We start from the raw sequence: 13021 nt of genomic DNA, 5'->3' as shown, positions 1-13021 counted from the left end.
TGGTCGATTCCACATTTTCGAGCGAGAGGGGGGAGGGGGGTTTGTTTGGGGACACTCTCGGCCAAATGAGTGGCCAAACCTGACAACATTGGTCTGGGTTGACAACCCTAACTAATTTGGCCTTAACTTGTATTAGCCGGGGTTGCTAACCCTCCCGCAATTAGAATTGAGTTCTAATTGGTCGGCATTGTCAACCCCGACTAATTAAGATATGGTTTTTTTTAATCAATCCAGTTTAACGATGAATAGACCGGAACGTAAATAAAACTGGAATGAATCGTTATTTGTGAATAAAGTTAGGAATGGGTCTGCTTTGAAAATTTTTGCCCCCTTTTAATGTCCTGATCCTCAAATAAAACCCATTCCCGTCGTGAGTCGGGGCGAGCGAAAAGGCCCCAGAGATGTCGACTTTATCAGCGGCCTTTCTCACTCTCCCTCCCACTGTCACTCACCCAAAAACATCAAGGTTTAGGCCCTCGCCCTCGCTCTCTTCTCGTCCCAAATCCAAGAACAGAACTGGGTCTCTTTGGCTCCGCTGCGACGCTCAGTTAGTCGCCGATGTCGCTCCCGTCGCTTCTGCTGCCTACGGCACACTCTTACTCGGCGGCGGACTCTTCGCCTGTAACAAATTTTCATATGTCTCCCTTATCTTTTATTTAGTTTTTTGTTTGAATTTTATTGGGGGGATTTTGTTTTTGGTTTCTGTAGATGCGAGATCTGGGAGCAAAGGGTCGATTCTTGGAGGTCTTTCCGGTGCCGCCTCCATGGCTGCTGTAAGTGGTTTTTTTTGGGGTTGCATATTCACTCCTCTTAATTTTTTTGCACTATTTCATGTGCTGCCAGTGCTGGTAACCACCTTATTTGGTAGGCGCTTTTAAAAAAATTACTTGCTATCAAACAAAGGAAAAGCTACTCTGTTCATCAGTTCATGCCGCTACAAAGAATGTTAAAGACAGGAAGTTAGGAAGTGTATATTGTTATAACTTGGAAAAATTCGTCAGTCTTTTTAGTTTTCCGTCGTCTCTGTGTTCATACCCGAAACATTCTCTGTCTTCTTATTTGGCTAAATACCAAATTGGTATTTTTATATGAACCATTTTGCCAGTTTAGTATTTTTAGAAACTCCGGCGACGATAAGACATTTAATCTCGTCCTTTTTGTCAATAAGACATTTTTCTTAAAATTCCGGTGAGAAAATTTGCTTTTAACCCCCTTATCTCCTAAATTTATTAAATTTATACTCTCCCTCTCCTCCTCCTCCTCCTCCTCCTCTCCCATTCCCCTCTCCCTCCAGCGCACTATTGTCCTCTTCCTCTTCTCCGTCCCCATCTCCCTCCTCTAGGTCAATCTCGGCCCCCTCGTCCCCTCCCTCTCCTCCTCTTCCTCCTCTCCCATTCCCCTCTCCTCCCTCTCCTACTACTACTACGAAGGGTTCGGGCCGTGGAGAGGAAAGAGGCGAGGCAGACCGATATTATCAGCTGGTAGTAGCGTCATCGCACTCGATTCGTGCGGTGGCAATGTTAAGGTGAAGGAAGATAGTAGCAACAGCAAGGAGAGCACAGTAATGATGATGATGGTACCGTTGCGGGTGACGATGAGTATGACCTCGATCACTTCGAGGAATTAGATGATCGTCGCGGTAATCGCACTGCGCCTTATAAAGAGCATGAGGGCACCTATAATGTTGTTGCGAAAAAAGAGGGGTTAGTGAAGAAAAGATTGGCCAAGAAGCTAGGTAGGAAGCCTTTTAATTGTCGCTCTCTCAAGTCCCTTCTCTGATTAATTCCTTCTCATTTTGTTAGCCATTGTATTGGTACACTGTAGTAAATTGGGGATAATTTGCTTATTTGGCTACCACTTTCCAAATTAATTAGGGTGTGGAAATTTTGTTCTTCAATTTTCACTATGCTGTCATTTTCAGGTCCTAATATATCACTGTATATGCGGATGGTCTTTTATTTATAATTTAATGGATCAACCAATGATACAAATGTTTTGACATTTGATCTCTCGTCCCCATTTGTTATATCAATAAATCAATTACTTCTCTAAATTGCAGGGTTATTAGGCAACACTGGTAATTTTTTCTTGGTAGTTGATCCGTTTCAGAATCTACTACACAGCTTAATAGAATCTTTGCTCTAATTCAAAAATGCACTATATGCCAAACTTATCAAATTTGGATGAGGAGGAGAGGGAGGAGAGGGGAATGGGGGGAGGAGGAGGAGGAGAGGGAGGGGATGAGGAGGGGGGCGAGGTTGACCTAGAGGAGGGAGATGGGGACGGAGGAGAGGAGGAGGAGGACGATGGTGCGCTGGAGGGAGAGGGGAATGTGAGAGGAGGAGGAGGAGGAGGAGGAGGAGAAGAGAGAGGGTATAAATTTAATAAATTTGGGAGATAAGGGGGTTAATAGCAAATTTTCTCCCCGGAATTTTGAGAAAAATGTCTTATTGATAAAAAAGACGAGATTAAATGCCTTATCATCGCTGGAGTTTTTAAAAATACCAAACTGGCAAAATGGTTCGTATAAAAATACCAATTTGGTATTTTAGCCCTTCTTATTTACCTTGGAAATTGTCATAATTCCATTTTCACAACTCTAATCATATGAGCTGGGAGAAAACCCCCCTTGAATTTTGTTAGTCATTTCAAATAATATTCTGGGAATATTTCCTGGATATCATGGAAATATTTCCTGGATATCCTGGAAATATTCCATATTATATATGAAATTAGTGGATATTCCTGGTATATTCTCTCAATTAAAGGAGTGGTTAATGAGACTGGGTTTCAGTGGCAGAGTTGTAGAGTATTAGTATTCAATGTAAACACTAAATCTTTAAACTAGATGCAAATCGCTAGCTTATTGAATGAATGTCTTGGCTAATAAATAGCTTACAAAGATAACAAACTTAGCTACAAGTGAGCTAACAGAAAGACTGAATCAAAACCTTAACTAAACCCTACAGATTAGGGTTGTTATTGAAGGGATAAAAACTACTTCCTGAAAACTAGGTCAAACATCCCTTCATACTCTTTCTTAAGCTAAACTTAGTGAAACAATTTAGCTTAACTGGTTGACATCTCACATCCCCATTAGACTTCGAAGATGAACAAATGCCTCTGTCTTGAGTGGCTTAGTCATAATAATTGCAACCTGGTCTGCACTTCCAGAATGATTCAAAACAACGGTGCCTTCTTTAGTCAGTTCCCTGAGAAAGTGGTATCTTACACGTATGTGCTTGCGTCGTCCATGAGGAACTGGATTTCTTGAAAGCTTGATTGTGGAGGTGTTGTCACACTTGATTGTGGTGCACTCTTCATCTTCATGTCCCAGCTCCTTTAAGATTATTGTCAACCAAATAGCCTAGCATGCACAAGTTGCAACTGCTATGAACTCGGCCTCAATAGTAGATAGAGTCACAATGGACTGTTTTTTCGAACTCCATGAAACAGCTCCCGAACTTAGCATAAACACATAACCACTCGTGCTCTTACTGTCTTCAACATCTCCAGCATAGTCAAGCTCCCGAACTTAGCATAAACACATAACCACTCGTGCTCTTACTGTCTTCAACATCTCCAGCATAGTCACTGTCAGTAAAGGCCAATAACTTGTTAACCACTCGTGCTCTTACTGTCTTCAACATCTCCAGCATAGTCACTGTCAGTAAAGGCCAATAACTTGTTTTCTCCATGCTTGTAGTACACCCCATAGCCCACAGTACCCTTCAGATATCTCAAGGCCCTCTTAGCAACCTGTAAATGCATCTCGGTTGGCTTTGCCATAAACCTGCTTAAAAGACTAGTCACAAACATTAAGTCAGGCCTTGTTGATGTTAGATATATCAAGCTACCAATGAGTTGCTTGAAGTGTGTTTCATCAACTGTCACGTCATGTGTGTCTTTCTCAACCTTTGCTCCTGGAACAATCGGAATGCTCACTATTTTACTATCTGCCATCCCAAACCTTTTCAAAACTTCTAAAGCATACCTCCTTTGATAGATGAAGATACCTTCTGACCCTTGTATCACCTTAATGCTAAGAAAATAACTCATGCTCCCCATATCAGTCATATCAAGTTCTCTCATCATAGACAACTTGAAATCATTTAACAATGAAACACTATCACCAGTGAAAATCAAGTCATCATTCTCTCATCATAGACAACTTGAAATCATTTAACAATGAAACACTATCACCAGTGAAAATCAAGTCATCAACATAAACACTTACAATGACAATGTTCATTTAACAATGAAACACTATCACCAGTGAAAATCAAGTCATCAACATAAACACTTACAATGACAATGCTGTCTCACCATTTCGTTTAGTGAACAAAGTTTGTTCACTTGGACACCTTTGAAACCCTTCTCGGACAAAATAGGCTTCAATCCGTCTGAACCAGGCTCGAGGAGCTTGCTTTAGGCCATACAAAGCCTTGTGTAGTTGATAGACCATATGCTCACTGCCCTTCACTTCATACCCCTTTGGCTGCTCAACAAATACCCTCTCAGTCAGTTTTCCATGAAATAATGTTGATTTCACGTCGAACTTGAAGATCTTCCACTTCATTTGGGCTGCTAAAGCAATGATGGTGCGCACTATATCCAACCTTGCCACTGGTGCAAAAACCTCAGAGTAATCGATCCCTTGCCTCTGTGAGTATCCCTTAGCCACTAACCGAGCTTTGTATTTGATCACTTTCCCTTGTTCATCCCTCTTGGTCTTGTAAATCCACTTCACTCCCACTTTCTTAGCTCCACTAGGTAATTCGTTGAGTATCCAAGTTTTATTGTTCTCAATGGAATTGGTCTCATTGTCCATTGCTTGCCTCCATTTTTCTTCCCTCACTGCATCTTCAAACAACACTGGATCATCTGGTTCATTATCTTGTAGTAGTGAGACTTACATCATGTAAGCAACTTCTTCTTCTCCATCTGTGCTTAAGCCTTCACCACTAACATAATCCCCCATCCATATAGGAGCTCTTCTCTCCCTGCCTTGAGCCTCTACTCTCACTATACTACCCTCTTCATTCCCTTCATTATTTTCTCCACCACTATCAGACTCCATGTCTACTCCATCACCTACATCAAACCCTTCTTCATTGTTTCCTACTTCTCTACCCTCTCCCTCACTTTCATCATCACTATAATCATCATCACCTCATACTAATTCAGCTCTTATTTGTTCTTCATAATTCTTTCCCCAATCCCAACTTCTTTCTTCTTCAAATATAACATCCTTACTTACTACAATTTTCTTAGTCTTAGGATCAAATAATCTATATCTTTTAGACTCTTCACTAACTGCCAACAAAATACAAGGAAAGCTTTTGTCATCTAACTTACATCGTTTAGCTTTTGGAATATGGACGTGAGCAACACAACCCCAAACTCTGAAATGGTTGACTGAAGGTTTCACTCCACTCCATGCTTCTTGTGGAGTCTTTTCTTCACTGCAAGTGTAGGACATCGGTTGAGAAGATAGAATGTCCACAAAACAGCTTTAGTCCAGAAAGATTTTGGTACTTTCTTGGCAGCTAGCATGCAATGAACCATGTTCATCATTGTCCGGTTCTTCCTCTCGGCTATCTCATTTTGGGGAGGAGTGTAGGTAGTGGTAAGTTGGCTCTTGATTTCTTGCTCTTCACAGAAACTCTTGAAGTTGTGTGAAGTGAATTCTCCACCTCGGTCTATCCTCAAGCACTTGATAGCTTCTTCTGCTTTCTTTTCTACCATTTGCTTGAACTTCTTGAAGCAATCCAGAGCCTCTGACTTTTCTACCAACAAGTACGCCCATGCCTTGCGGTTGAAGTCATCGACGAAACACAAAGTGTACCTCTTCCCACTGTTGAATATAGGCTCAATGGGACCGCAAATATCAGCGTGAATAAGCTCTAAGAACTTGCTTGCCCTCCACTCACTGTTTTTTGGAATTGCATTACGATGTTGCTTCTCCACTCACTGTTTTTTGGAATTGCATTACGATGTTGCTTCCCTTTGAAACAATCTGTACAAGTGACTTTCGATGCTTCAAGTTGAGGAAGTCCACGAACCATCTTCTTCATTTGTAGAGTTTTCAACCCTTTGAAACTCAAATGCCCGTACCTCTGGTGCCACAAGTAAGGAGGATCTGAAACACTGGTGTGGAGACATTCCTCGAATGATTATGTTGTAGCAGACACACCTTTATTGAGTAGGATGAACATTCTATTTGCGCTCATTTCAGTGTGAGCAATGAGACCTCGCATTGGATGATATACGTTGCATTTTCCATTCTTTATTAGAATTGCCAATCCCTTCTCTTGCAATTGACCAACACTAAGCAGGTTGTTTCTCAAATCTGGAGCATAATACACATCCCTAATAACAACGCTAGTGCCATTGAACACAAGCCTCACACTTCCCTTTCCACCCACAGTCATTCTTGAATTATTTCCACACTTCACAGAATGCTTAATTCCATCAACTAAATTGGAGAACATACCTTTATCACCACACATGTGGTTGGAACAACCAGAATCAAGGAACCAAGCATCATTCCTCTTTGCATCATTCTCTTCTATGTATGCCATAAGCAACAACTCTTCTTCATCATCCAATTGTGCATAATTAGCCTCCTTGTTCCACTTAGGGCATTCATACTGAAAATGTCCAAGTTTATGACATTGGAAACACTCCACGGTTGCTCTTGTGAATGTCTAGCGCTCTCTTCCACGACCTCTGCCTCTGAATGATGTTTTGCCACCTCTGCCTCCTTCTACTTTAAGAGCTTGATCACCTTCTCTGCTGTTGCTACTTCTTCTGAACTTCTGCTCATAAACCACAAGACTACTTTGGAGTTCATCAATGGAGAGAGATGCAGTATCTTTGGATTCTTTAATAGAAACCACCACGTATGTAAATCTTTTTGTCGGTGTGCGCAGTATCTTCTCAACCACCTTGGAATTAGGCATGTCTTCACCATTGCTACACATTTTGTTTGCAACTGACATCACTCTTGCAAAGTATTCGGTGATAATCTCTCCTTCCTTCATCTCTAGCACCTCGAAATATCTCCTTAAGGAATTTAGAAGTGATTTTTTTACTCGATCATTGCCTCCAAATTTTCTTTTCAAGGAGCCCCTAACAATTTAGGACGTTCTTCTGTCCAAAACTTGTTCAAAGACTATTCGATCAATTGTTCTGAAAAGGTAGTGCTTCACCTTATGGTCTTTGGTTCTGGCATTCTCCAACTGTTCCTGTTGTGCATCAGACAGGACTATTCCCGCACGAGGTTCTTTAAATCCTCTCTCGACCAAGCTCCATAGCCCTTTAGCTCTGAGTAGATTCTCCATCAGCTTGCTCCAATGATCATAGTGAAGACTATCGAATTGAGGAATTTTGGTGGATCCCTTCTCCTCACTCATCTCTGTTTCTCTTGCGTGTATGACTACTGCTCACTCTTGATTATGCCCTTTAAGAGCTCTGATACCAGTTTGTAAAGTATTAGTATTCAATGTAAACACTAACTCTTTAAACTAGATGCAAATTGCTAGTTTATTGAATGAATATCTTGGCTAATAAATAACTTACAAAGATAACAAACTTAGCTACAAATGAGCTAACAGAAAGACTGAATCAGAACCTTAACTAAACCCTACATATTAGAGTTGTTATTGAAGGGATAAAAACTACTTCCTGAAAACTAGGTCAAACATCCCTTCGAGAGCAAGAACACTGTTCATGTAGGGGAGCAACAAGAAATTATAAGAAATCAGCTTAGAAAATTGGATAACCAAATGTAGAGCTTGTTGGAGAAAGAATAATGGGAAGTGTGGTGGTTCTTGATAACTTTGGGAGCGTTTGGCAACCGTGACGTTTTTGCCGTTTCTGTTTTTGTTTTCAACAAAAACAATAAAACGTGTTTGGCAACTAGGACGTTTTTTTGACTTGACCCTTTACAAAATCCAAAAAATAAATATTTTTCTCAAAACATCAAAAATGTGTTTTGAAATTTTGTTTTTTCATCTAAGTCCGCCACCTGCCGGCCTGCTTGTCTCCTGGCGCAGGCCCGCTATCATAGCCGCCCTGCCCGCTCGTCGTCGCGGCGCCGTCAGCTGCCAGATGCGGGCTGACCCATTGCGCCGCCGCCTTCGCCTCCGCTCCCGCCGTCGATGCCGGCCGTACGCCACACCTGGCCGCCGACCAGCTTGCCTCTGGCCGCCGCCGTGCCGGTTCGATCGGACCATCGCCGCCCACACGGCCGCCGACGGTTGTCGTCCGCCCGTCGCCCGTCGGCCGGCCAACCCCGTCGCCTGCCCGTCCGTCGTCCGCCCCACCCGTCGCTGTACGTCCGCACGAGCCACCCGACGCGCGTCCTGCAGTCGCCGCCGCTAGTGTCCGCCCCACCCCCGTCCGCCTCGCGTCGCCGCAAGGCTTGCCCTGACGCGTCGTCGTCCGCCCCTCCGTCCTCGTCGCCGGCGCATCGCCACCCGCCCGTCTTGCTTCTCAGATATGTTGCCGCCCCGTCGTTTTGTAAATAATAACTATAAATGGTGTTTTCAAAAGATGTTTGAAAAAAAAAACACCATAGTATGGTGTTTTTCTAAAAAACACAACAACAAACACCTCGATTACCAAACACACCCTTTGTTATTTACTAGAACAACACTCAGTAAATGAAACAAATAAGGGTCGGAGGGGAGAGAAGTGTAGAAGCTAGTAAGAGAAACTCTTAACTTCGTTTATATTTGTTGGACTTGGCTTGCTGAATGAACTCATATCGTTGGACTTTTATAGATCCCGCATAAGGCTTCTTCAAGCTACTATCTTGTTCAAAGTACACGACATATGTTAAATGAATTCCTTTCGAACAATTGGCCACCATTTTTTGACCAAACCAAAAACAATTTGTTAAAATAAGATAATTTTTTAAAATAAGAATGCATGGAGCTTATGGAGTTTGTTTAGATTATCCAACAAAGCTCTCACTTCATCCAATCTAACTCCAGTTATCATGCTCACAATGATAGGAAGAGTCAACATCAAAGAATCAATGGGCTTTTGATTTTTCTTGCATACATGACAACGGGCTTTTGATGTTTCATACCTTTGGCCTCTGAAGAAACCTCCTCTTCCTCCGCGTCAAGTGTGATCTTGCCTTTGGCTTTTATTTTTGTTTGATTGCTCTCTTTGATGATATTCTCCCCTTCAATGTCTACAACCACAACCTCTTCCATGACCTTGGGCTCCGCCTCGCTGACTTCTTGATTGTTCTTTATCTTCTGTTATGGTGAGTTTAACTCAATGAATTTGATGATATATATCAAAAGCAATACATTCGGCGACAACTAACGACTAGATATTCTTCATAACAAAATAGTGTATCTGAGAAGGAGAATCGAACCATATACTTGACATGATGAGGAGCATGCTAAAGAGCAAACACTTGCCGAAAGAACTTTGGGCGGAAGTGGTTGATTATGCTGTTTATTTTCTTAATTGGGGTCCCATCAAACCTCTTGAAGATGTCATAACATGAGAAGCATGGAGTGGCTAGAAGCCAAATGTTTCATGCTTAAAATTACTTGGAAGCGTTGCATATGCCGAAATTGCACAATAAAGGACAAAGCTCGATGACAAAAAAGAACAAATTTATCTTCATCGGGTATGAACTTATTCTAAAGCTTGCAAGTTATTTGATCCTAACAATCATACTTTGCATGTTAGTCGAGACACCCATTTTGATGAAGAAGGCACTTGGTAATGACATTCAAATGATCAAGGAAGTACACATGATCACTCAAACTTGCAGTCCCCTAGTCCTACAAGCATGCCAATATTGACCGCTTCCTCGACTTCATCGTCCATGTCTTCCGTTTCATCACCTCAAGAAACACTAACAACTTCATAAACTAGAAGCCTAGAGATCTATATGAAGCTACCGAAGAACTTCATCTTGTTTGTCTTCTTACCGAAAGTGAACTAATTCACTTCGAGGAGGCCATCATTGATGAAAGATGGAAAGTCGCCATGGATTAAGAAATGAAATCTATTGAGAAGAACAATACTTGAAAGCTTGTCACATTACCGAAAGGCCATGAACCCATTAGAATCAAATGGGTATATAAAGAAAAGAAGAACGCTAAAGGCAAAGTTGAGAAGTATAAAGCACAATTGGTGGCAAAAGACTTTAAGCAAAATGCTGGCTATGAAGAGCTATTTGCTCCTATCATTCGCATGAAAACTATTAGAATGATTATTTTCTTGGCTTCTCAAAATAAATGGAAACTTTAGCAAAATGGGTGTCAAATCGGCATTCTTAAATGACTTTGTAGATAAAGAAGTATACATACAACAACCAATGAGAAATAAGATAAAAAGACAAGAACATAAAGTGCTAAAATTAAATAAGTAACTTTATTGCTTAAAACAAGCTCCAAGGGCATGGAATGCTTGAGTAGATGCATATTTTAAGGACAATTGTTATGTTCAATGCTTTCATGAACACCAGCCCTTTACACTAAAGTAGAAAATAGATTTTTATCTTATATGTCCATATGTTGATGGCTTAATCTAATAGAGATTTATTTCTTATATATCCATATATTGATGACGCGATCTATTTGGATACAAATGATTGCTGACTTCAAACAAACAATGAATAAAGAAATTGAGATGACAGATATCAGACTTATGGCTTATTTCATCGGCATTGAAGTCAAACAAAATGATGAGGAGATATTTATTTTCCAAAAAGGCTATGTTTTCTCTTGATTCAAGATGGATAATTGCGAAGCAGTTGCTCCTACAGTGGACTGTGGAATCAAGTTGTCCAAGTATGACGAAGGCCAAGTTGTGGACTCTACTCTTTTCAAAAGCCTAGTGGGAAGCCTAAGATACTTAATATGCACAAGACCGGATATTCTATATGGTGTTGGACCTATAAGTCGATATATAGAGGAACCAAAAGCTATTCTCATGAATGCTGCAAAGAGGATACTTTGCTACATATAAGGTATAATACATGATGGCCTACTTTATTGTTTTTCACTTGACGTACAACTTGTAGGTTATTGCAATAGTGGTAGGGGTGGCGATCAAAGTGATAGAAGAAGCACCATTGGCTTTGTATATTATTTAGGAGATACTGCATTCACATGGCTCTTCAAGAAGCAACCCATAGTGACGCTCTCCACGTGTAAACAAAGTACGTGTGTGCTTCATTTTGCACTTGCCACGCTATTTACTATTTAGCTAAAAAGGATGCTCGAAGACATTTTTCCCTAAACAGAAGCTACAAAGCTACATGTGGATAACAAATCGGTGATTGTGTTGGCAAAGAATCCGATCTTCTACTATCAAAGAAGCAAGTACATTGATGTCCGGTTGCATTTCATTAGAGAACATGTCAAACACAGAGAGATTGAAGCGAATCTCTTCTACAAATTTAAGACAATGCTTAGCATGATAAATGGAGTTAAATTTTGATTAATGGAGAGCGTTGTTGGATAATCCAAACAAACCCCATAAATTCCATGTATTTTTATTATAACATATTATCTTTTTGTTTGATCAAAGGATGGTGGCCAATGTTTCTAGAGGAATGCATTTAATATATGTAGTGTGTGTTTTCAAAGATGTGCTTTGAACAAAATAGTACTGTGAAAAGCCTTGTGTAGGGTATATAAAAGCTCAACGATATGAGTTTATTTAGCAAGTCAAGTCCAAGAAATATAAACAAAATTAAGCGTTTCTCCTACTGGCTTCTACACTTCTCTCCTCACCAATGCTTATTTGTTTTCTTTACTGAGTGTTGTTCTACCAAATAACAAAGATAGTGAGAGGAAACTTGAGTGTTTCAAGAACCACTGTACTTCCCATTATTTTTTTCTCCAACAGAGTTACTTTTGCTTTTAAATGGAAAACAAATCTTTTGTGATATGGTGGAATCAGATAACTTCCCTTTGTATACAAGTCACATGTTAAGAGTATTGCCATTTATAAGTGTTTTTTGAAAATAGTAAAATCACGAACTTCCAAAATTTTGCTTGTTTTTAGCCCGTCAAAGAAAACAAGCTTGAATGTAACATGGCGAGACTTGGCTCAATTATGTGAGGATAGAGGGTGGATAACGGAATAGTCCAAACTAAAGCTATGTTTTCTTTTTCAAGGGGAAAAAACAACTATCACTATAGGGCTATTGGAAGATTGCTTAACAAGTATCATTCTCAAGGATAAGAGATTAAGAGACTGCAATGAAGCAGGATATAATTGTAGAGGATGTGAACATGCTCACTTTAACTTGATGTACCAAATAATAGACAAAACATTAATTCAATTCATGTGGAATCATCCGTGCACACATGGGTTTTATGACTGTTATTGAACTCTTTTTTTTAAAGCTGGCTCTTGATTTTTGCTCTCTAGCCAGCTCCGTTTGGCATGTGGGATATCATAGATTGGAGTAGCTTATGACAGTTGTCTTTTGTTAGACAAATGAGACAAGGTTAATCATAGAAATCTTGATTGATAATACAAACTCGTTTGTCTTTTCATTACCCAAACGCACGCTATCCTATGAGATGGGAATTAGTCTATTGACATGTAAAATATGGCAAACCTGGTATATATACTTGAGGATAAGGGAATTTTAATAGAAAAAACATAAGATTAATTACATTCTGGTACCTTGAGGCATGATATTATTATATGGATGACATTGGTGTTTGTGTATCTACACAGGTAACCCTAAGATTACTAATTGTAACTACATTAGTCACTTGTAGTCCAGATGAAAAGCAACTCTCAGGTTTACCCATGTAATTACAATTAATAATTAGGGAGTTACCCATGTAGATACAAAGATTCCGGGGTCACCTGTATAACTACATCATACCTCAGGGTCACGGGTTGTAATTATCATTCTATTTATTTGGAAATAATTTTTTAACCCTTTCTTCGCACCCAGGAGTTTTTCTTTTTCAATTTGTTTGTGCGTGTGCATGGTGGGTGGGTGCGAGTTTTGATG

At 40.3% G+C, this 13021-nt stretch overlaps 1 protein-coding gene across 1 annotated transcript in view; it reads left to right on the top strand.

The window, feature by feature from the left end:
* LOC109837837 (protein FATTY ACID EXPORT 4, chloroplastic) overlaps positions 308-13021 on the top strand; it is a 13348-nt gene continuing 634 nt past the window's right edge. The window contains exons 1-2 of the mRNA XM_020406203.1: positions 308-621; positions 709-773. Coding sequence (XP_020261792.1) covers positions 402-621; positions 709-773 — 285 coding nt within the window. The 5' untranslated portion in view covers positions 308-401. The remainder of the gene's footprint in view (positions 622-708; positions 774-13021) is intronic.

The sequence above is a fragment of the Asparagus officinalis genome, chromosome 4, assembly GCF_001876935.1.
Source record: "Asparagus officinalis chromosome 4, Aspof.V1, whole genome shotgun sequence".
In the NCBI taxonomy this organism is placed as follows: domain Eukaryota; kingdom Viridiplantae; phylum Streptophyta; class Magnoliopsida; order Asparagales; family Asparagaceae; genus Asparagus; species Asparagus officinalis.
Note: the sequence above shows the minus strand (reverse complement) of the source record. Positions and strands in the feature narration are given on the sequence as shown.